General features: G+C 36.5%; 3 protein-coding genes across 3 annotated transcripts; 1 reads left to right on the top strand and 2 right to left on the bottom strand.

The window, feature by feature from the left end:
- Positions 1–461: 461 nt before the first annotated feature.
- On the bottom strand, positions 462–8,787 carry LOC113698264 (uncharacterized). Its single transcript, XM_027218022.2, has 13 exons — positions 8,438–8,787; positions 8,084–8,242; positions 7,240–7,491; positions 6,989–7,108; positions 6,748–6,828; positions 5,866–5,961; positions 5,279–5,374; positions 4,577–4,630; positions 4,283–4,486; positions 3,452–3,577; positions 2,689–2,754; positions 1,542–1,841; positions 462–1,244 (listed from the first exon to the last, which is right to left on the bottom strand). Exons 1-13 carry the CDS (start codon positions 8,498–8,500, stop codon positions 768–770), a joined length of 2,094 nt encoding a protein of 697 aa, XP_027073823.2. The 5' UTR covers positions 8,501–8,787; the 3' UTR covers positions 462–767.
- A 741-nt stretch (positions 8,788–9,528) lies between these two features.
- LOC140011026 (protein MICRORCHIDIA 2-like) lies at positions 9,529–19,302 on the bottom strand. Its single transcript, XM_072058852.1, has 18 exons — positions 18,811–19,302; positions 18,666–18,740; positions 18,328–18,362; positions 17,482–17,560; positions 17,290–17,379; positions 16,572–16,647; positions 15,890–15,968; positions 15,654–15,782; positions 14,668–14,766; positions 13,973–14,080; positions 13,735–13,884; positions 12,534–12,626; positions 12,111–12,162; positions 11,914–12,025; positions 11,469–11,634; positions 11,154–11,245; positions 10,055–10,097; positions 9,529–9,964 (listed from the first exon to the last, which is right to left on the bottom strand). Exons 1-18 carry the CDS (start codon positions 19,103–19,105, stop codon positions 9,848–9,850), a joined length of 1,890 nt encoding a protein of 629 aa, XP_071914953.1. The 5' UTR covers positions 19,106–19,302; the 3' UTR covers positions 9,529–9,847.
- Positions 19,303–20,431: 1,129 nt separating this feature from the next.
- On the top strand, positions 20,432–22,867 carry LOC113698068 (protein RTE1-HOMOLOG). Its single transcript, XM_027217738.2, has 3 exons — positions 20,432–20,689; positions 21,686–21,963; positions 22,284–22,867. Exons 2-3 carry the CDS (start codon positions 21,694–21,696, stop codon positions 22,704–22,706), a joined length of 693 nt encoding a protein of 230 aa, XP_027073539.2. The 5' UTR covers positions 20,432–20,689; positions 21,686–21,693; the 3' UTR covers positions 22,707–22,867.
- Positions 22,868–24,594: the final 1,727 nt, after the last annotated feature.

The raw sequence follows: 24,594 nt of genomic DNA, 5'->3' as shown, positions 1-24,594 counted from the left end.
GCTTAAATACAGATCCAGATCCGGCAGTACTTTAGTCCTTCCAAGCTCCGAGTTGTTATTCTCAATTACTCCCTATCATAGGTCACCATCGGTACCCTACTTCTGGACCTGTAGGGGATCACTTGGCGGAAAACATCACGAGATTTTACACTTGCTTCTTGAGCTTTTATTGATCGCAATTAGTTTTGCCGCTTTAAGCAGAGACTATGAACGCATTGATTTTCAGCTAATACGGCAGTCAAAACTAGGATGGATTTTGCGGCTTCGACCTTCGGAGGTGACTGATTAGCTGAGATGAGAGAGACGGCATATAACTGCCGCCTTCCTGCAGTAACCGTAAGACCGTTGCAACCCGTGTTAGCAGCCGTTATATTTCTTCGACAGTTGGGTCTGAATGCACACCTTAAACTAGTGCTTGAAAAGACGACTTTCCTCAAAAGATTGGAGCAAGAACAGAAAGATCAAGGGAAGAATGCAATTCTGTAAACCAGTTCCAAAATTGTTAAAAGGTTACATGTAAAGATCTTCTATAATATACTCCATAGAACTATTACAGGAGAACAACGCCAATGCAAACGAAAAAGGAAAAAGATTTTAAGCAAGTCATCAAGATTCCGGACGATATGCACAGGTATCCCAAAAGCTGACTGCATTTGGCTGTTCTCTAAGTAGTTGATCCCGGTTAATTTATAGTGGTCCAATCTCATAAAAAGAAACAGTCAATCTGCACTGCATTGCTCAGATACCACCACAGAACTGGCACTGTTTCATAGGTGACCTGATGAGGGTCGAGGTTTCCCTTTGACGGAATTTAGGTGTTGCGAGACAAAGAGGACTCCCATGACTACTATAAGGCAGCCCACCAATGTGCTAAAGAAGAGGGCACCCGGTTGCCTAGTCTGAACGAAGCCGTACACCCCATTGGAAGTCACAAGAATAAGGTCGGTCAGTCCATCATTTGAAAAGTCCACAGTGACCAAGGCATGCGTTGGAGCTGCAGGAAGCTCAACTGTTGTTAATGTACTTCCTCCAGGAGACAACACTACAGCTTCTTGATCTCCCGCGGCCAGGATCAAATCTCTACCATCATGAGGACGCAAGCGAAATGCTTTTAAGGTAGGGATCACCTGACCAGACTCTGTCAACCCTGATGGAGATGGAGGATTGGACCATGTGGCACCTGTCAAGATTTGCCAATTCCAGGAAGCATCGTGGCCGAGCAACCCAGGAGAATATGATGTCACCTAAAAACAAAATGCACATAATTCCTCATTGTTTGGTTATTCACCTTTTTTCAAAGCAAAACGGTACATATTCAGGTGAAATACGAAGCATCAAACTAAAAGTGGGAAAGGAGGTGGTTATAACAATTAATAATTTCGAAGCCCTTAGTAAGCAAGCAACTACAGCTGACATGCCTGTTGATTTGCAAGAAGATACTATTCCAGTATCTCCATGGCCTAAGACTGAAATTTAGAGGACATAATCGTGACTAAATCTACAGATTAAAAGTTGTATATGCTTCTAGTTTAACAGTGTACCTCTCCTCTATTTGTTAAGAAAACAACATCACCATGACTTCCTTTACGATGCCGATGACCATCATTTGTTGGGATGAGAATAGGTGTGGCCACCTCTAACGAGCTTACATCAAGCATCCGCCCAAAGCCTCTGGAAAATTCCCCATGTTGGAAAAGGTTAAGGGGAGAATGATGACATATAGAAGCATTAAAAAGTTGTTCTCGCACTGGAACACCAGAAGTTGCCACAGCCCAGCAGGGACGCAGTACTTCCATAGATCCACTAACAACAGTCTGTTCAGCACCATTTGCACCCACAACCTACAAGCAAGACATTTATGTTACTACCTCACAACAACTTTATAGGTAAAACTGGATTTAATAGCTTACTTAAGTAGAGCCCATCTATTCCACCCCCCATTCTTCTGGGGGAATACATAAAAAGATTGTGCAATCCCCAAAACAAAAAGCCATCATTTACTAGGCTGGCAAGGACCCCATAAAAAAAAAAGAAAAGAGAAACATCATAATCATTGGACAAACTGCTGATGTCAAACAGTAATAGTGCCATTCAGACTTAAGCAACAATTGAGGAGAGAATAAACATCTAAGCTCCTCCCACATCAACATTCAACCCCGCAAAGTCTTACCTTGCCACCCCCAGGCCCTGAAGGAGCAATTGGAAGCGTTGCTCTAGTCTTATTTATGCTCTCTCTCTCTCTCTCTCTATATATATATATATATATATATATATTGCTATCATCATCATCATCATCATCTAATCTCACTCAATCCATCTGAAAAGTAAGGAAAGTTGCATTGCTACCTGATGCAGCAAGAGGCTGCACATACATTTAAATGTGGACAATTAAAACTCTGCATGTCCTTCAAATCAACTACAGCCAAAAATTGAGATATGTGAAAATTGTCCAACTTCAAGAAATTTAATGAGTCCCACTAAAAGATGTTCCCAGGCTAGATGCGTACAATTGGAAATTTCTTTTAGCAATTCAGCCAGAAGAGTAACTTGATGACAATCTTGGAGACTTGGAGTAGGCAAATTAGCAATAATCCTACCAAAAGAATTTCAACTGAAAACTGACACAATTATTGCAATTTATTTGCTTGGTAATGAAATTTCTGAAATAGATAAAAGAAAATATTTCACCTGGACATGATCTAGGACTCCATCACCATTAATATCGCCATGGAGGCCACCTTCTTGAAGATGAAGCTAAGGAAACCAATATTCACATCATACAATAAATTTGTTAGTCCAACTGAACAGTATATACTGCAGGATCAAAATAGATCACATTAATAATGACATGGAAAATGCACATGCACGTCTTCATATATCTAAGTCTGTTAAGATGAGAATTTGCAATCATCAGGAAGATGATTAAAATAGATTATATCCGACAGTCATGGCCCGCCAACACAGATATAGAACTCAGCAATGCAGAATGATGTTGTAGATTTCAAAGTAATACCTTTTTAACCAGTCAACTGGCGTTTCACCTTTCAATCTCTTTGCATAAATATCAATCATCTAGGTAAATACCCGGTGTCAAATCCCCAACTAAAACAAGACGAGAGTCCCATAAAACCAGCACGCTTTGATAATAATTCTGGTTATCTTCCAAATGCTTTTCCGTAAACTCATTCCTTCTAAAAAATGCTATTGGGAAGGCAAGAATTTTTGATAGTCACAGGTCTACAAATGGGATCAATTGTTACTATTACTCGTTTTTCAATAAGCCAAACAGTCATAGGATAATTAGTGATTTCTGTGAAATATAAAATGGCCTAGCAATCTATAGCGATTGTCTTTGAATATTCAGTGAAAATAAGCATGTAGAGACTCTAGCAGAGACCTTGGATTTCAAGGAGAGCGGTGCATTTATATGCAAATTATTACTTATCTTTACCTTACATATGGTGCGCCCTGATGCCAAATGAACAGCTTCAATTCCTTCTTTTTGATGAGCAACAACAACATTAGGAACCCACCAGAGTTGAGTATAGTTTGTTATGGTCGGTATATAAGGCAAAGGCTGCATTACCAAAGTGCAGAAGGCTTTAGGGAAGTACTCCAGTGTATGAATGAAAATGATTAAAGGAAGATTATTACGGTTAACATTTCAAGAATTTATTTGCTCTAATAGACAAACTGAGTTCAAAAAATTGCTATGACAGTGCTGGCTTCAAAAAAGTGATAAAAGCATACTTGAAATTCCTGGTTAAAGACCATTTGCATTTCACCTGTGAGTTACATGAATTATAGGGCCATATTGCCACCTTGTATCAAAACAACAAATTTTTATAGAAACCGATGCCACAGGATTCAAGTTGCACAGTTGTCCAGTCTAGGATACAAAATACTGAAGATTTCAAGAAAAAACAAATGGAATCTATAGAGACAACAATATACATCTTACATCTAGCTGAAAGTCAATTAATATGTATGAAAGAACTAAAAGGTGACACCAAATATCTTATTCTTAAGACGAAATAATAATAATGGTAATCTAGGACAGAACCAGAACATTTCTGTTTAGGAGGCAAATTTTAACATATCAAAATTTATGCACATAACATAAAACATTTTCAAGTTTTTGCAGGGGCAAAACTTTAAATTTCAAAAGTAAAATTTTTAAAATTTTTTTATTGGGGGGGGGAGGTCCATATGATACTGATAATAACAATAATATTAATAAAAATTATATAAAACTTTAGCCACTGAGGAATATGAAAGTAACCTTCTTGGATTTTGCAGATTTAGCATAGTTTACTGCCTTCCCTATTGCATTAGAAATCTTCTTTGATGTATCCTTTCCTGGAGGATGATTTTCCTCTGGTTTGTGAAAAGGATAGTTCATGTTCTTTCCAGGCGTTTTCTTCACAGTTTTCCTCTTGTGACGCCTAAAATGTGCCAGCTCAAATAAAGTATCCTCCCGCTGATCCTGATTGGGAAAATATTCCACATTAGTAATGTTATGACTATTTAAAGATGAATAGCAGAAGGAAGATTCAGAAGAAGACATCAGATTTACCCAATGATGCGGCATAACACCAAGGATAGATTCTCTGAAGTCCCTGCATTCAAACTTTGGTTCAACGCATTTAAGTAAGCTCACTCAAGATAAGAGACTCTTGATATCAAACACAGTTTCATCAACAATTATAACTCTACCGTGGAATAAGTAACAAATGTGAAATATAATGGTAACCTATACAAGAGTCGCATGGTTGTATAGTCGCACGGTCGACAGAAGACTAGAACTTAAGCAACACATGGGACACTGATGCACAAATGAACACTTCATAAGGGGAAAAAGGGGGGTGAGGGGATGAATGATACATAAATATGCGGGGTTTAATTTCTCCGCTGAAATTAATAACCTGACTGAATTTATAATTTTAACATGCTACAATAAACTAAACATTAATACGTACTCCAACGCATGAAACAATTTTTTTTAGGTTTCTTCTTCAACAATTCATATGTTCTTCTCCCTACTATTTTCCCAATAAGTTCCCCATTATTCTCGTAGCTGGACCTGAGAACATCCACACCCAAGTACAAAATCCAGTCCTAAGATGTTTATACCCAAAGCTTAAATGACCTTCACTTTATGGTTTTCTTTAGCAATTAAAGTTCAATTCATGAATACCTAGAGTCCATTACTTCAAATTGGAAAAGTTGACTACTGCCTTTTGAACTGTAAACTGAAGTTAATTCTACTGCTGCATACCTCTCCTGGATGGCGGCTGTTTAAAGCATGAGCATCAAGCTTATAATTGTGCTGGGGTATTAACTGCGATGCATCTGGAGGATGACTTTCAATATCCTACATTTTGAACACGAAATGAGCAAAAAGAAAATCCACCACACGAATCATGTATTTCAAGTTTGAGCTTAAAAATAATAAATAAACTTATTTTGCAATTTCAGTTCCAGAGTGGAAATGCCAGTAAAAGCACCATTGATCCAATAAGCCAATATGAAATGTGTACGTCCATAAAAAAGAAATTCTTCCCAACTTTGTTCATTCATAAGCAAGAAAGAAATCTCGGCGTAGCAGAGGTATCACCAAGTATTTTGACACGAAGAAATAGTTAAAGACAACAATATCTTGACATTCAAGATTTTTGCTAAAGAAAAACTTAGAACTATGCAGGCCCTGATTGCATCAGAGAGGTAGCTTTTGAAGGATAACCTACAAAAATTTTGAGTTTTTCTTCATCCTTTATTGAAATAGCATGAAATATCTCCCTTGCAAAAAAGATGGCATAAGACACGTGAACTGTCAGACTAATCAAAGTTTGGAAATGGACAAACCTCTTTCTTTCTGCTCCAACGGAGTTGGCCAGATCGACCAGCAAATGCATAAAATGCAAAATGGCGTAAATCCACCATCCCAGAATTGTCAGAAGCCTAGGTGTAAAAAACATAAAAAGAATGACTGTACAACAAAAAATAAAGTGCAGTACCTGACTTATCACTCAACCAATTTACAAACACAATCTCAAGAACTATGACAAAGACCAGTAGAAAGCTCTAGTTTAGCAAAAAAGAAACCAATAATTAGTTCTAAGATATAAAATCCATGCAAGGCCTTCAAAAAAGTGATGCTTAAAAAGAAGCCAATTAAAGAATTAGAAGATGAAGGCAAAGGCAGTTATCAAAAAAACTACCTAAAATATAACAGTTCCCAGTATATCATCTCAAGGCAAAGATGGGTACAAGGAGTTATGAGGAAAATTACAGTATTCAAATAAAGATAACCACTTAAATACATCTTGAGCATTTAACAGTAAATAATCTTAAGCATTTAACTTCATTTGAAACATAAAAATATAAACAAAAAATTATCAAGTATTGTCTACACTACAAGACTAAATAAAGTGCACTATCAAGAACTTTTTTCTTTTTTTTTTTTGGTCTCAAGCTAAAAATACCAGAAAAATGTCCATTGAACAGATAATATTACAATACCCTGTTAGTCAAACTGCAGACAGACATGGCGGAAAATGCTTTAGAGAATAAAAAAGACATTGCAAGAAAAGGAGGCTGATGGATTCTATTTATCAGTAAATGAGTCATCAAGAAAGAGTAACCTTAAACCACAAAATTGACCAGCTTGACAATTCTGAAGTTTAAAGAACTAAATAGCAGTAAAAGTAACAAGAACACATTTGAATAAAGAACATCCATCCATACTTCCTTCTCACTGGCACTTCTCCTATGCTGCTCTGCATTTTTCTCTGCCAATTCAATTTCCTCAAACAGATCCATATGCAACTGCAATAAACAACAATAATTCATCACAATGCCATATCTCTTATAAAGACTTGAAAGTTGAAATGTAGCACAATTTTATTCCCAAAAAAAAAAGTATGTAACATGAGCTAACTAAACAAAAAGCACAACGTTGGAAGACTTGGAAATATCAATCACATACATGAGGCTGCATTTCCATTCTCCCACCGATAATTACCAAGCCTGAATCTCCGTGCTTTAAAGTATAGTTGCTAACAGAGATAGCTATCTCTCTATGATGAGCATTATGTGGAAAATCCTCCTATAAACATACAAAAGAGAAGAATAAATTAGAACTCAACAGCAGAAGCACAAGTGCCAACTATCAACTTATGATATTATAGCTAAGTGCCCATGGTAAAACCAATGTGACAGAACTCCCATTTCATGTACCTGCAAGTTCACGTCCCATAGCTTCGTGAGGTTGTGATCAAAACACATTACAGACCAACCTGATGTAACAACCACAAGCACTTGTTTTTGAGGTTCTTTGCGCTTGTAGTTCCGATCTATGACACCAGTGGCCATTGCCACAGCACGTCTACCAGATGCAATCCGAATCCTGTCAGGCAAGAGGGACACTTCTGCAAGAACACGTGCTTCACTGAATCCTTCATCCACTCGCCTTGCATGAGGTTCCAAAACCTAATAAGAGAAACAGATATCATGAACAGCAAGCAGAAGGAACACAGGCACTAGGATTCAAAATTACACGTCAAAAGCAAAAGATACGTCACTTACATAGCGAAAAACTAACATCATGTAGTTGACAAGCGTGGAACACATACTAACACAAACTTTATGAAGCAATATTTATTTTTTAGGAATCAAAGAATATAATTAACAAAAACCATGAGGTCAATGCATCACACTTTCACAAGCCCACAACGAACCAGACAGTGTGAATCAGAGCTACGATACTGGCAAAATCCAATTTGCTTTCCGATACTTCTTGTTCCACTTCACAGGCAGGCATCAGTATCCACAACAAATTCATTCCCTAATTTTAGAGTTCATCAACCATGGCACTAGAAGCTCGGTTTACATTACATAGCTGCTCCTTGGTCAACAACTTCATTTAAACTTAAAAGCTCACTACAACAGGGTAACTTTCACTAGCACTCTACCCAAAACCCTCAACTTTTCTCTGGATGTTGATCCCTAACTAGTCAAAAATTTACAACATAGAAACTATAAAAAAAGGGAAAAAAAAAGGCAAAAACAAATAAACCAACACCTGAATTTTGGCATCATGAGTAGCGACAAGAACCTCTTTTTTCCCATCACCGTTGAGATCAGCGACAATTGGCGGCGGCAGGCGCTCAGCCTCGTATTTGATAGGGTATTCATCGGATATATGATACCACGCTTCTTTGAACGAAAAATCACCTTCATGCTATCATTACGGAACCAAAATTTACACAAAATAAGGAAACTTATTCAGCTCAACTCAGTTAAATGGAAGTTCAGCATGAACATTCGCAAAACTGAATTGAATTTGGCAGCCTAAGGTCTCTGAGGTTTATCAGAGGAGTGCTATTGGAGTTCATCCTAGTGGGCGAAAATTTCAGTAATTAAAATAAAAAATTACCTGAAGAGAAAAGAAAATAGCGAAAGCAGAGAGCATGAGAATGGCTAGGTCGCGCTTCCTCATATTAATTTTGCTTGAAAAATCAAAGATTGGAGTTTCAGTTCTAATTTGTTGATGCAGAGCTCGAAGCCTCAGCAAGTCTGAGGTCGTCTTCAGCTTCTAGAGGAGGAGGAGAAGAAAAAGAAAGGGGCCTGGTTGGCCAACCCGTAACGCTCGGTTACGAACCGGACTCCACGGGTTTAGTGAATCCGGGTATGAATTGCTCCGTTGTGGTTTCAGACAAAGCTTGTCAGATTTGGATTTGGTGTGAAGGGTTGACACTTGTGGATAAAATGATACATCAATGAGAGGATTGGGTATAATTGATTGTAAATTTATTTATACTATTACTGTTAATTGTGTACATTTGTACAACATAACCAATTATGTTAAAAAATGGTTGAGTCTTAAAGCTACTTTTTAAGCTCTTCAACAGAAAGCCTAATGACTATTAATTTAGTTTCAATGATAATAATATTCACACAACTTCTTTAATCTCTCACCATGACTGTTAGTATATATTTTACCTATTTTACACGCAATGGATCTTCTGTCCCACACCCTGTGCCATTCTCTGTCTCATTTTTTATTATATTACTATTTCTCCTACATAAATACCATGTTTTAGTTCTTTTTTTGTTTCCTTAAGATCCAATAACTATTAATTGAATAAAAAATAAATATAACAGTTTCAAAAAATAATATATAATAGAAATTTAAAAATTACAGCAGAAAATTCAAAAAAAATCTCATTTTTTATGCATTTTGATTTTTTGAATTTGTTAAATTTTGTATATTACTCAATTGATAATTATTAAATCTTAAAAAAAACAAAAAAAGAACTCAAATATGATATTTATGTAGGAAAAATAGCAATATAATAAAAAATGAGACAGAGAGTGACACAGGGTGTGAGACAGAAAATCCGAAGATTACGCCAAAAAAGAAAAAATGTCCGAATGCCGTTCATTACCCTAATTCCTTTTTTTATGCTTGGAGGTATTTCATTTCTTTGTAAAGGTAGTGACGGGTTAATTACTGTAACCAAGAGGGGAGAAAAAGAAAATTACAAATGTAGGAGGAACTCCGCAAGAGGATACATCAGAGGTCCGTTCTGGTCGATCGAATTTACAACCATTAGAATAATTCTGCCTTCATGCGTAAACAAAAGTTTCAATACTAATTAGCTATAAACCAATACTAATGGGGTTTCTCCTTTTCGTTGTTAATAATGGACACTGGCAGACAAAGAAACCGAAAAGAGGAAGGGCAATAGCAGGAGGATTCCACCCCATCCAAATACATTTTCGACCCCATGTCATTTTCCCTCCGTTATGCCAAAAGCTCGAACCGCTACTAAAAAGTATTGCATCAAGTACAGTCCATCTGTTGCTCGACAAGTTTCTGCCTTCTCTGAGTTTCCAAGTGCAAAGAGAGCTTAGTGCACTTCATTCTGGTCTCTGCCAACTCCTTCTCTAGTTCCTCAATCTGTTGCAGAGATAGCGAGCAATGGTGAACACTGAAAGACATCACGGAAAATCCAAATAGAAAGAGCACAATAAACATTATGTTACTTACTGTACGTTTTAACTCATTTTCCTTTTGCCCGTATTCCTCGCACCTGCAATAATTCGAGTGCTCTCAAGTTAGGATATTTCATCCAAGAGGTTCAAGCCACTGGTCGGATGAAAGAGGACCAGTTCATATGTCAAAGTGCATTCCAGATGGAACAACTTCAAAGGAATGGTGTAACAACTTGAACCCTCATTAAGGATCAGAGATCTTAAATAAAAGGGATCAAAGAAAGTTCCAGAGGTAGACATCGAACATGCAGAAAATGTATCAATGCAGTGTTCCATGAGTGAGGAGTAAGTGGAAGGTCAGAACTGTATTCCCAAACACAGTTCAAAATTGGTGGTTTGTGCTGGTCACCAGAATTCAATTAGCAAAACCAGAGCCCCAGCAACAACTGCTTCCCATCATTTTAGTGGACAAATGCTCCCTTTTAGTAGTTAAATTACATGTTCACCTTTTCCAGTTTTGTGTAAGCTAAGGGGTATCCCCCACTTATTTACATCAGGAATAATCAAAGAGTTATTAACTGAATAAGAAAAATCTCAAGTTTTTCCGCATTCATGTGTGTGTTCTGCAGCAGCAAGGGTCGTTTAACTCTCTGACAATGATTGGTCCCCATCCACCATCTTACCTGACGTTTTTTCCTAAATTACAAGTTTTGGAAGTGTATAGAAGCTTTCCTGGACAAAATAACATTCCTAAAGTAGTTAAACAGCCCTGGGCATTCTCAGCATAACAGATAAATGCAAGCATTGAACCTGTGTGCTTTCAGTCCTGATTTAACATGTCCAGCCCCATCTTTTGAATATCCAACATAGAACAGCCAAAGTTTCAAACAAGAATTATAAGCAAAGCATGTTTTCAGTTAATTTAATTTATTTTTTATTTATATCAGCTATCTTGATCACTTTGGCATTGTCCAGCAGCTCCATCATGCAAATTTACTCCTTTTCCACTTAGATAACAAGGACTTATCAGTAAAAGTTTGCTTTTAGATTCCAGAAAACCAAGTTATAGCCAGTTTGAGGACCAATTATTGCCGCACAAACTGTTGGGCAAGCACGACACAACGACAATATAACAAGTATGCCCTGATATTTACCTCATAAACAACTGGATGTTCTCTTCACAAAGTTGATCGATTGATGCTACCTTGGATGGAGGTTCCGTACTTCTTTCCTCTTCAAAAGATTCCTGCATCAAAAGCCATTATATCAGATGAACAATCAGGTCCATGCTGCAATGTAAAAACTTTCGGTAGACACCTATTGTGTTTGTACAATGATAAGCACGCTAATTATTAATAGCAACACAAAGCTGCAAAACATCAGAATTTACCACTAGTCTTGATATAATCCACACACATTAAGTATGTAAACTAACCAAATAAACAAGAAGGAGATCATGTATCACTTACATTTGAAAGGTCAATGACCAGTGGCTGTTCATGCATACTTTTACCAGTTTGCATATGCTTTTGCATTCCAGCCACCTCACTTCGAGAAGACACCGCAGATTTGCTTTCCACATTATGCAGCCGGCTACGTTCAGGTTGGTATCCAATCAAGTGACAGTGACCTTTCCTGCATTTCAAAAAAAAAATAAAAATAAAAATCTAGAGATCATGATTTACTCCAGCTGTCACTTGACAAATTTTCATCAGGAAAAAAAACTGCATAACCACCACTAGAAAATAAGCACTTCAAATGAGGAAAATAGCAGGGTTGGAGCGGCATCATTGACAACATACATAAATGAGCAGGACTTATGAATTCATAGGGGTCAAAAAGTGAGGGTAGTCAAGCTATCTATATTAAATAGAGATGACTATGAGAATTTGCTGGGAACAAGATGAAAAGTACCAATAGTCAAATATCATTTGTTTAAGCCTCATCTCCAACTTCAAAAACAGAGATGATCTCTCAAAGTCCTGCTTGTCATGTGCTGGTTCAATGAAATTTGCTTCAAGAACTCCTGAAGAAATGTAATAATCAACAAATTCATGTCAGCAATCTAAACAGAAGTGTTAAAAAACAGTGCTTTTAGATTTTAGGCATACCCACAACACCATTTCCTCTGGATGATCCATCTGCAGTAACTTTCCAGAAAGGCTAAAATGACAAAACAATTCAATCAACAATTTGCCATACCACAAAATTGTACATAGAGCAAAAGGCACACCACACTGATCAAGAAAACAACTATGACTACATTACCCTTCCTGGCCAAGTTTGGGGGAGTAAGGGACAGCACATTGGATAATGAACAATGTAAGATACATAGAATATCCAAACAACAATTCCAGATACGCATGATTTCTCAAATGCAATCAGATGTTGATGTTCAATAGTTCCCAACATGACAAAACTAACTCAATCGGAATGATCTTTAGCATCAGTTCAGAAGAAATAACAAAAATAGGACAAACTTGTAGTAAGCGATGGTAACATTTTACAACTGCCCTATAAATGAGAAAGCATACCCTAATGAGGCGATTTTTGTGGTACACATTGAATCCACTGACTGCAATTGAAGGCGCTTCTTTATTGAAGCCAAGGATTGTTGACACAGAGACCTAAATTCAAAACAGAGAAAAGTACAAAGCATAATGAACTTAAAAGCAAATTTATTCATTTCAATGCCAAAGAAACCAATCTGATTAATTTATTTTTTCAGATTTTAACATGCATGGTTCAAACAAAAGCATGCAACATTTGACAGCTAAAGGGTTAACTTGAACAAACAATTTGAAAGTGTTAGCCTGCTTCAAATTAGAGAATAGTTAAAGAACCCCAAATTTATGATTTTAATCGATAAGGAAAAAGCAACTAGGAATGCCACAAGAGATGAGTGTGTCTTCCAAAGAGCATGTCATATGAAAAGATACCCAGATAAGTGCAAGTACATAATGGGCAGTTGGTGTTTGAAGCTTTGTCTTGCCAAATACAAGCGAATCAGTAATCGCCTGCAATAACTGCTCCACTCTCCAGGCCATGCCAATTACAAATAACTGACTACATCTTACTTCGCATAATAAAGAGATATCACCACCATTATGCAAAGACATCATTGCTGTAGATTATCAAATATATAAATTTTATAAAAGGAGATTTGGACCGTTTCCCACATGATAGGGCTTGATACCCATAGCATCTGGTCGTAGGTGATTAATTTAATGCACTACAATAAGCTTTCCCTTTATTCGCTGTGCCTAAATCTGAAAACATATGAAATTTGACTAAAAAGGAAAACCAATGGTGATTTCCAACAAGTCTGGTATATATATTATGAATAACATATACATGATAGTGCCAGTTAAATATTTCAAGAAAAAATTCAAGAAAAATCCATTTTTATGACATCAACATTCTTCTGAATTAGAACGGAGACTTCCAGTTTTAATCAACCATCTAAAACCTCAGCTTTTAATGGGGCACTTCAAAAAATTGCACCTATTTGCTTGCAAAACGTGTCAGTCAGATGATACCACTAAATTAATCAAAACACATATTTTAATTACATAGGATAACAGTTTTGATCATTAATCAATTACCATAGTGCAGTCTATCAGACAAATAAGTTTCCATTTACACATTGCCTCTTTCATAGGATAACAATTTTGATCATTAATTTATTACCATAGTACAGTCCAGCAAACAAATAAGTTTCCATTTACACATTACCTCTTTCGTTGCCCCAGCAAGTTGTGGCCTATAAAAAATTGTTTCTGGATGCTTCAAGTCAGCCGCAATATCAAACTGTTCAACAGCCTTTCCCCGTAATAATATTTTGAACTTCATAAACTTCCTAAGGTACAGTATGGATGCATATGCCTGAGACAAAAATGTCATTGTCATTGGATGTATTCTAACAAATGTTAGTGGTAAACAAATAATCTAAACACAACAAACTGATAATCACCCTTAATGAGTACCGGATGCGATAGGAAATATGGGACTGCAGCTCAATTACTTGCTTAGTTGGTTTGAGCAAACTTCCCCGATTTGCTTCATCTCTCAGCCTTATATCCTACACATGTAGAAATGACATTTCTGAAAAAATCTAAAGGCATATTCCTTCAAACTAACAGCCTTCACTGGAGAGACGACAACATAAGACTCTGAACCCAGCCAGTATTTGTTTTGCATCAAATAATAGCCAGTAACTGTTTGGCATATTACAAGTAAATGTATGTTGAACAGTATATTGTTTTGTCAGGCCGGGGTTGCTTCAATATAAATGCAATATGCAATGTCTCTTCCCATCAGTATAAATCAGATCGTTCAACCTTGACTGGAACTCAAAACAGCAATTCTTTTCTTTTTCTTGATTTGAAGCACAAATATATAGTATACAAAAATGTCAACATGGCCAAAATTCGTTTTATGAGAAAATCATTGTAATCTAGATCAGAGCCTACAAAGTTGGGAGCCAAACAGAGACACTAATAGTTCCTTTGGGGCTTGTGCTTCACTCGCCAATGAAAGGGAAACTTGAATTCTTTTCTCTTTTAGTTCTCTGATCCATCACATTTGACACTTCAAGAACACCACGAATCATCAACTTTCAGCTCAAGTAATGCGGGGAGGGAGGGAGAGAGAGAGAGAGAGAGAGACCTCATCGTCCTCATCAAAATTTAATTCATAAATGCCTTCATCATTCAGCCAAAGATTGTATATAATAATCTTCGTCCCATGTGATCCAATATCCTCAAACTGAAAACAGAAGCAGCAAATCTCAGCAAACATGAATATGCAATACATATATAAACACAAAATAGGCCATTGGCACTTATTTCAGAGTTGATCAGCATATAACAAGAATAAGGCCTGCCCAACATTGCTGGTAATAGGAGCAATAGAATTGCAGTTTGGCAAATGTGACTTTGAGGATCATTTTTGATCAGCTAACTTAGTAGAAGCTTATCCAAGTGACTCTAACAAGAGAAACATAACTTTGACAGATAAATTACAGTAATCTCCATTAAGGTTCATGATAATCACAAGGAGTTCCTTTACTAAAGTTTTAAAACTAAACCAACTTTCTGAAGCATCATATCACATTAAACAAACTATTTTTGCAGTTAATACCATAAGACACTACTGGCGATACAAAATTGAAAACAGCGATAGGTTTCAATTTTGATTTGTAAGAAATCTGATGAAAGGGGAGACAACTTTACTAAAAACAAATTTTTTTTTGAAAACCTACAGTTGGAGTAATGACGACTAATGCAGTTACTAGCAAGAAGAGGTTTGTGATAAATGGACATGGCTATCTCAATAGAACAATCAACATTCGAACTGCAAAAGTGCGCTGTCATGCAAACCGGTGAAGTTTAATTTACCAGCCTAATTTTGTACCAGTATATTCTGCAGTGTCAGATGCTTTTCAGTTTTTCATGCTTAGCTACCATTAAAAGACACAAAAAAAATTTTAAAAAAAAAACCAATTGAAAACTCTTAAACAGCGATAATTGAGTTTTCATTTAAATTTCATCAGGTACATAAAACTCAACCTGCAATTGTTAGTTTCTTACAAATTGCAGATTCATTTTCGATGTTTTTTAAGCTGGAAATATTAATTCACAGAATCAAGTAACCTGTAGCATCAGATCATCCTTCGATGAAAAGGGAGACCAATCAAGGATGGTTTTTAGGTTGGCTGACCAATCATTGTGAGAGCTATAAATAATAGGTTCAGCCCAATGGTCCGAGATGTCAAAATCAATCTGCAAAAACATTGAACAAATGACATTTGAGAGAAGGGGGAGGGGGATATTCACATAAATTTGAGCATCAAAAAGAATGCATGTGACACAAGGAATTGTTTTCCTACCATTGGAACGACCACATCATCATGGCCAGTTCTCCGAAGAAACGTATAAGATAGAAGACCAATGCTTTGTGTCGCTCGGCTGGTAGAAAGCAACAAGAATTTACACCAAAGGACATAGGGAAATAGTTACCTTTAACAAGGAAAATAATGTTCACGCTGATTGGCACTTTCAAGAGGTATTAACTGAAAAATCCATGCTGCTCAAGTACACCAGTAATAGCTTTACACAAAACAGAACTAAAGTACAGCAATTATATGAACAAACTATAGCACTAATTAGTTTTAAAATGATGAACTTTAAATTTGAACCTAGTAACGTGTAATGTTTCTGGGCCTACACAAATATCTACCAGACTTAATTTTGTATGAAGTATCAGTCATTGCAGAATAAAGTAAGAAACGACAACTAGCCCCACAGAGTTTGGTTAAAAAGGACAAGAACAAAGACAAAAACGAGTGTTCATAAGAATTCAACAAAATAGCCCCCTTAGAAAATCTGTGTTTCCAATTGATCATCACTACAAACAATGCAGCCAGCTTAAGGTATGGAAACTTATTAGAATATCATCACCTCATCTTACTTGTATCTTCCTTTAGTTATTGAGGTCAAAAGGCTTTAAACTCACTCTTTTCCAGCCCTACTAAAAATACCAGAGATGCAAGATAAGATAGCAAATCATACCCTGACTGAGATGCACGACTAAAGACAATAACATCAGCTCCCAAACGCATGGTACTTGTCTTAAAACCATTACCATCTGCAACCAAGTATACCACCCTTAAATGAGGATATAGATGTCATCAGCTGAGCAAATTACTATTAATGTTTTTTTGGTGGCCAAGAATTTTTATTATTTAGCATCAAAATAGCCAAGCACGTAGCTCAAGTTCTTAAGGGCCACCAACAGAATACTGCAGGAGAATCAATTGCTATCACACAGTTAAATCAAAAGCAAATTTCAAAATATTAGTGCAGAGAATTTCCTGACAAGACAAATTCATAGAAATTTAGTTGCTGCCCACTGGATAAATAAATCTGGTGTACTATTTGCACAAACTCACTAATTACATATCTCTCAACCTTATTACTCGAAGGACAGGATATTTGGCAGCACAACATTGAAAGTAGTCTGATACTGGATAAGATAATTTGCTAGAGAAGCCAAAAAGATCATTGATTAGATCCTCATTCACCTAATTCTTCAGTTAAGATTTATTTCTTTCTGGTTTTAAAATTTCTTCCTTAAGTCATTGGATGATTTCATCACAAGCTCCTGGATGTGTTCATTAGTAGGTCCAAGAAGGCACATTATGGCACAGACTTCATAAAGGAACTCTACAAGGAGAAAATATAACATAAGGCAACTCGTGAAACTAAAACAAAATATGCCAGTAATTACATTGTCCTATTGTAGTGTTTGATGTCTTTGAAGAGTAACCCAAGCTCATGCATTTCCGAATGCTTTCTGGATTCATTCCACCTCCATCATCTGCATACAAGAAATATTGAAGCTTCTTAAACTGTGGTCTGGAATCCCATACCAAAGCACAATGAACTATACCAGAGGGGAAGACAAGCAATGGAAGAACACCTTGAAAAAGTAATGCGGGAGAGTTATCCTTCTTGTTGTAAATTCTGTCAACCTTCACAAAAGTTGCACCATTTTCTATCTGACATGCAGGACCAAACAAATTTCACGCTCATCAATTCAAACAAAATTGATATCCCAACAACTTCAAAAGTACCTCTAGCTGGATCAAAAATTGAACAATTAAGTTCATCCTTGTTTTTCTCTCCTATTATGTATCGCATATGAAAAGGAAATGAAAGCAAGATTAAGTTTAGTTAGATTCTCGAGGAAGAAAGAATAGACTCTTTCCCAACAAACAAGCACTCAAAAATTCGTCTCTAGAGCTGACCCACGTGATCCATAAACTACTAGGATAGAAATCGGAAAGCCTATTCCAACCAACAACCCATCTTTTTGAGACTCATTTCTATGCCATGCAAGAGATTGTCAATCATTAGCTCTAATGCCACCGTTTCCCCAAGTCTGTGCATTGCATCTCTTACCACTATTTAAATAGGACAGCATCAAGAGATCTTTTAAACTGGTTGCAATTGCCAGACTAACAAAACCTGGCACCTGTTATGTGAACATATTTAGACCAAGCATCAGACTTGCGTCATAATGTTTGGCTACACTATTGAAAATCTGCGACCGTCCACAGGAACACGAGCAATGGTCAAAGTAGAAAGTCATTAACAAATCCATTCACAAAATTAGCTTCCAGACACATCCAAACAAAGAATGCCGACTGCATCTGAAGTCAACTTCCAACCTTTACCACATTGCCAACTAAAAAATGTTAAGCCATCGATTTCACTCCTTTGGATGTAAATTATAGACATAGTACAGAGCAGAAAACGTAATTACCTCATCAACTGCATTGTCGAGAAGCTCAGCAATTGCTGCAAGCACGTACAAGTAAGTTACAAAAAATTAGAAATCAAAGCATATAATTGACCGAAGAAATGGAAGCACAGTCGCAGAAGTAGTTTATCTTCTGCAACATTCCACATACGAGCTATTCTACCCATCAGATAGTTCAAATTCAACTATAGTGGAGCATTTCTTGTCATATTTTCCATGGCTATAAGAAAAGATATTTTTTGTAAGTATGTAAACCGTGAACGGAACTAATCCTGTAGTTCGATTGCATAATCTGTAATACTGCTTCCCTTCAACTGAATAACTATAACAGATAAATGTACCTCCAAACGCCCATTTATGCGACGTCGCGTTTGAATGCAAAAACTTAGGATGCACACGGGCATGTTCCAAATCACCTATCAAGAAAATCATTTTTTTAACTTCCCAAAAAAAAAAAGAAGGGAAATTGACGGTGAGCAAATTGACCTTGTATATAAGAGTACTTTGAAGGCCCAATCTCGTAGGCCCCTGCTTTCCAGAAGCTCCGAGTGTCGAGTGGCTGATAATTGGAGTCCGGTGGAGCAAGTACTACGGGATTTTCAAGTTTAGGCGCTCTAAGTTGCAGCTGCGCGTCGTTTATTGGTTTGTAGATGTTATTGTTGCTGTTATTCAGGTTTCTGTGGCCTCCCGCATCTACAACAATGGTGGCTTCATCGTCGCTGCTGTCGATTTCAACAACGTCGATGGGAGCTTTCTCTTTATCTTGACCTTTACGTGGCATTGGTTTGAGAAGAAAGAAGAAATGTCTGGTTATTTCCGGAGAGAAGAAAAACCGAATTGCTGAAAATCGCAGGATTTTTTGAGGGTTAATATACGGAACAAGCTCTGAACAGCCGGAGAAGGGCAAAGGTCGGTAACTTGTCAAATTAATCGGAATTGCAAAGGTACCCTTTTCGAGTCTAATATTCAATTTTGTGCATATCGATTACCGGTGCATAGCCACTTACAAAAACTATTTGCTCCCAAACTTCATAAGTGGCATAAGAGGGAGAATGTATTTCGAGTGAAATGAGTAGGAATACAATTATAATAATCATTATAAATACAAGTTGCTGTTTTATCAACAAAAAAAAAAAAAGAGTAGCAATATAATTATAACTAGAGATGAAAGACTAATCATAGCACTCTAATTGAGCATATTGGAGAAAAAAATCACTTTAAATTATGTCTTTAATGAGTAGAGACAATTTAATAAAGTTGTCTACTTTTAGTTCATCTTGAATTCAGAAGGCATTTTGGAATTTCAAGATATTTTCTTTGTTGAAATTTAGATGAGAAAGAAATTTCCTTTATCTCTTAATATGTACACTATCTTTAGCACAACTTTATTTTGATCATATTATCTTATTGTTTAATAAAAAAAAAAACCTTAGCTTGAATTTGATTTAGTATATAAAAAGCCCAATCAAATATGTCTAAACTCAACTAAAAAAAAAGCAAATTGAAATCTATTTAGTGATTATTAAATAAAGTGTAAAGAAGATATTGTGTGTGTTTGGATATGTTACTATTTGAAAAGTATTTATATTTGTATTATAACAACATTTTATATTTTTAATCATCTTTTTTCTTTACATATACCACATCGCAATAAGTAATACAACAATTATTTTAGATGATATTATTAAAAGTAACAAAACTTATATTTAATGAAAGTTTAAATTTTGTTTTTGTTAAAACTTTTTTAACGCTTATAACATTTTAGTATTACCCACTTGCCCCCTCGAAGAATAACACATTATGTCATATCCTTCATTTCACAAGTCAAATGAGAAATGATTCATTTTGTACAACAAGATATAAGGGTTAAAATTGAAACACTAATGATATATTTTTTACCTAATCGGTAATAAATACTTACACTAATTTTGGAACGGATGAAAAATGAAAATATGACACTTCAATGAGATGAAAGGAGTATTTTCTTCTTGATTTTTTCCCCTCCATTCCACAAGTTAGAGGAGAAGTAATCCACTTCGAATCTTATTTGGGATCAAATTGCACAGTTTCGAAATTGAGGCATCAGAAAAGAAGTGGGCAATTTTTCATTCTACTTTATTGATTTTACAGCGAAGATTGGCTAAGCCATCAGCGCGCAAGACGGTTGGCAAGTAAAATGCCTGTCAAACTCGAGTGCATGGTTTACAAGCTGCGACATATTATTCACAAAAAAAGAAAAGCAACGTGCCTCGTCTCGGCTTGTACAGGAAAATCCTATGTAAAACTTCAGCAACTTTTAGCGATTCAACACCATTTCCACAGGCTGAAGCAACTTTGACCGCTCTTCATCGCTAATTAGTCAAAGGTAATCGTCCATCTGCCATTATCTATACTTTTGTGTCTTTTTTTTTTTTAGTAAAAAAGATTTCTTTTTCTTCTGTTCTTTTGGATCATTGTTTATATATTTGAAAATTGGGAAAGAAAAAAGTTTTTAGGGTTTGTATTCTAGCGATATTTCCTCAGGGTTTCAGCATACATTTGAGTGCTGGATGCTTGTTTGATGAATCAACATGATTGATTTAAGTTAGGTCGAGATATGCAAAACTAAAATGTTTGGGTGCGGTTACTTCATTTTAATTTCTTTTTCCTCATAATTAAAAATGCTGCTAGCTTTACGAAATACTAAACAGTGTTAGCTTTGAATTTGGCGCTGAATGCTCTGGGATTTTTATTTATTTTTTATTATTTTTTATTGCGCTCTTGGGCAGCATAGCAGAGGATGCTTAGTAATGATTGAAAATTTCTGATTTGAACAACAAGCTTACTGAACAGAAGGAAGATAATAAGTTTAGAGTTGGCTATTGCATCTGAAAATTCAATAGGTTGCGCTGAACTTTGCTTTAACTGCAACTTAGTGTGGTTGAAAGATTTTGTCTGTTTTAACTTAGTTTCAGAGGAAAACAACGAATTTGATGGAGATATTGCATAAAATTTCTGGTATTATATTGGTGGATAGATGTTCATCATGATTTATTAATTGATTATCTTTTTCTGTGCTCTCCTTCAAAAAAATCTGTTCTTTTCAAACGAAATTACATGAAACGATCTTTCGAGCCTTTGAAATATGGATATAGTTGTTCTACATGCTTTTTGTACACACTTGATGAACGACAACAAGCTGCTGCCTTGTTAACAATTAGGCCATGGTGTTATTTGTGCCTGACTGTTGCATGGTTGATGGATATGGCTGTTGAACATGCAAACGGTTTATCCGCACCAAAAATGGTTTTGTATGATAGCTCGATTATTTTGGTTTGGTTTAAATCTTAATTTTGGGAGCATGTTTTCTTTCATTTTTCAGCTCCGGTGATGGAACCAAATACACACCCTCAGCACACACTTATGATTGAAGAAAATGCATCCCACAGCATGGAAGTTGATCCAAAAAGAGCAAGATTTCCATGCTGCATAGTTTGGACACCTCTTCCCTTGCTGTCATGGTTTATCCCCTTCGTTGGCCACCTAGGGATTTGTAGAGAAGATGGAGTTATCTTGGACTTTGCAGGGCCAAACTATGTTTGCGTGGATAACTTTGCATTTGGGGCACCCACATGCTATTTCCAAATAGGCAAAGACCAGGTATACCTCAGTATTAGTTTCAGGACTGAAATGTACTAATCGCAATAAACAGTGTTCTGTATGCTTTTGTCTCTCGCGAAATGGCAAGAACCACTTCTGATACATCTCTTGTGGGAGCACCTCATGATGACACTGTCTATCGTACCTTTTAAGAGAATGACAGTGCTAAAGGGCCCTAAGCTGTATAATCCCATGTGCAGTTTCTGAATATTTAATACAGCTTTCCAAGTAGTGATTCAGCAACGTGATGGAGCGTTGCTAACTTTTGGTTGTTATTGAACATCTTCTAACTTTGTTTTGTACAAAATCATGGTTGCCAGTGTGGTTATACCCAGTACTCTGCTGCATATAGCAACGAAGATGGATATCAACATGATGAGCCTGGAAGAGGTGCGTTCACATGGGACGAAACCTTGCAGAAGGGTACCCAAGAATATCAGCACCAATCTTACAACATTTTAACTTGCAATTGCCACTCGTTCGTAGCAAATTGTTTAAACAGACTCAAGTTTCGGGCTGGTGGGTGGAATGTGGTAAATCTGGCTATTTTTATGTTCTTAAATGGAAGATGGGTGAATAAATCATCTATTCTGAAGTCCTATCTACCATTTCTCATAGTTTTGGGTCTTGGAATCATCTTTGGAGGAGCAACTTTTCTCGCTTATTTGGCAGTCTTTGTTATTCTTCTCATAGTTTGGTTTGTTGTTGGCACTTATTGCTTCAAGAAGTTAATTTACGTGTAGTTTTTTCTTTCATTATTATTCTTATTCTTTGTAATATCCTTGGTATTTGTGCTATTAGCCCCCTGTATGATCTTCTTTCATTTAACCGATGTAAGATTTGCTGTTTTGATGTTAGTGGATTTATTGGCTAACATGATGGTTGAATTAACTTCTTAACACAATTCTTTGTTTAGATCAGATATAGTTGTTTTAGTATTAGCACATCTGTTTTGACATTGCTGTTCTGGTGCAAGAATACAAGACTATCAGATATTTGTACTCATGGTAAGCGAGTCTATTATACTGGTCAGTCAAGTCCTCCTCAAGAAAGGCGGGGTCTGTATTATGGATTGACACCTGGTGTTTTTATGGCAGATATTCTGTATGAGTAGGTAGAAGCAAACCACATTGGTACAGAGATTTGGACATGGTAGACAAGGTGGCTTCTGATCTTAGAAGGCACATCCTATTACTCCTTTAATCTTCTTTTTTCTTCAGCTTAGTATACAAATCTTGGCAATTCTTAAACCTTAGAAGAAGGGGCTTCTTTACTGTGTAAATTTTTAGAATCTGTCTTTTTACTTGAACCTCGAGTTTCTCCAAACCATTCTAGCTTTTGCTAATTTTCGAGCATGTTCCAATATTCTTTATGAGCCCATTGACGTTGAGGATTGCTTTTTTTCTTTTCTTTTCTCTTCCCTTTTTCCCCCACTTCTCAAGGACTAGACGTAGAGCGCGTGTCAATCAGAAGCCAATGAGCATTAGTGCATGGTATCTGCTTCTGCAGTTTCCTTCACTGCAAAAGCAGTGCAAGAGACAAACGCCGGACAAAATGACCCCAAAAAAAAAAAAAAAAAAGTGAATATCCCCTTCATTTCTCTCAAAGTTCTGCAAAGAAAAGTATAGCACAATTTGTATTTTTACTTTTTCGAAGGGTTGCCAGTCAGTGCTGATGACATATAATTATTGCTATAGCATGATTATGCATGGAGCAACCCGTGGAAAGATTTCGGTCTTGTATTTGCCTATGCCCTTTGTACGAAGGATCACCATTGGGTAAATTTCAATCAGTAAAAGCTCGAAATTCGTCACTAAATGCCCGATGAGATGGCCCTGACCTGAACAGCCACGCTCCCCTTCCACAATTCCGGCTTTATTCCTTCGTCCGCATGGAGATGTTAGCGTCGTGGTTGACAGGACAGCCCACTATTATTCTCTGGCCCTAACTGGAAATGCCAAGCGTTCGGGTTGGAATTGAATGGGCCATGAGACCACGAAAAAGCTTCTAAATGGAGATTTTGTTCGCTTCTCGTCGAGTCAACCATTTTTGCAAGATGAAATCCTTCTGCTAAGTTGACTAGTTGGAATGTCTTACCATTTCCTTGTTGTATAATAATAATAATAACAATGAAGTTGTTAATGTCTGCCCAATAACATTAAGGTACGCACTGAAAGAAGAACAGGACCAAGAAGCTAATATGAAAAACTTGGACATGTCCGCAAAAGCTCAGAAGCATCTCTTCTTTTCTTCTTTTGCCCTTTTTTGTTTAGCTCTTGTTGGTGATAGAGAATCTTTACCAAAGCTTGGAAGCATCTCTTGGTATTAGTTGTAAACCCATAACATGTTCCTCAACTTTCGACGTTGTTCCAAATTTAACTAATGGTTCGTAAATACTCCATAGGAACAATGCACAAAGACCATTCTTTTTTAGACCGACACTGCACGAGGACTTTTTTTTTTTTTTGATAATGACAATGCACAAAGACGTTACAATCCAGAGATTGCTCGGTAATTTTAAAGATTTAATAGCGGGTTCAATTCTGTTGTTTGTATGTTCGTTTCGTAAATTAGTTCTTCTGCGGAGCATTCATTGATACACATATTTTATGTCCAACCTACTATGTGTAT

This window comes from Coffea arabica, chromosome 7e (assembly GCF_036785885.1).
Source record: "Coffea arabica cultivar ET-39 chromosome 7e, Coffea Arabica ET-39 HiFi, whole genome shotgun sequence".
Taxonomy (NCBI): domain Eukaryota; kingdom Viridiplantae; phylum Streptophyta; class Magnoliopsida; order Gentianales; family Rubiaceae; genus Coffea; species Coffea arabica.
The sequence above is the reverse complement of the archived record's forward strand: the minus strand, read 5'-3'. Positions and strand labels throughout refer to the sequence as shown.

Coding starts and splice junctions, on each gene's coding strand:
- LOC113698068 (XM_027217738.2), top strand. CDS start 21,694: ATGGAACCAAATACACACCCTCAGCACACACTTATGATTGAAGAAAAT. Junction 21,964..22,283: donor TCCAAATAGGCAAAGACCAG/GTATACCTCAGT, acceptor CATGGTTGCCAG/TGTGGTTATACCCAGTACTC.
- LOC140011026 (XM_072058852.1), bottom strand. CDS start 19,105: ATGCCACGTAAAGGTCAAGATAAAGAGAAAGCTCCCATCGACGTTGTT. Junction 18,363..18,665: donor GCATAAATGGGCGTTTGGAG/GTACATTTATCT, acceptor ACGTGCTTGCAG/CAATTGCTGAGCTTCTCGAC. Junction 15,969..16,571: donor AGTCGTGCATCTCAGTCAGG/GTATGATTTGCT, acceptor GCTTTCTACCAG/CCGAGCGACACAAAGCATTG.
- LOC113698264 (XM_027218022.2), bottom strand. CDS start 8,500: ATGAGGAAGCGCGACCTAGCCATTCTCATGCTCTCTGCTTTCGCTATT. Junction 4,487..4,576: donor GTGTTATGCCGCATCATTGG/GTAAATCTGATG, acceptor TTTCCCAATCAG/GATCAGCGGGAGGATACTTT. Junction 1,245..1,541: donor TCTTAACAAATAGAGGAGAG/GTACACTGTTAA, acceptor TTTTGTTTTTAG/GTGACATCATATTCTCCTGG.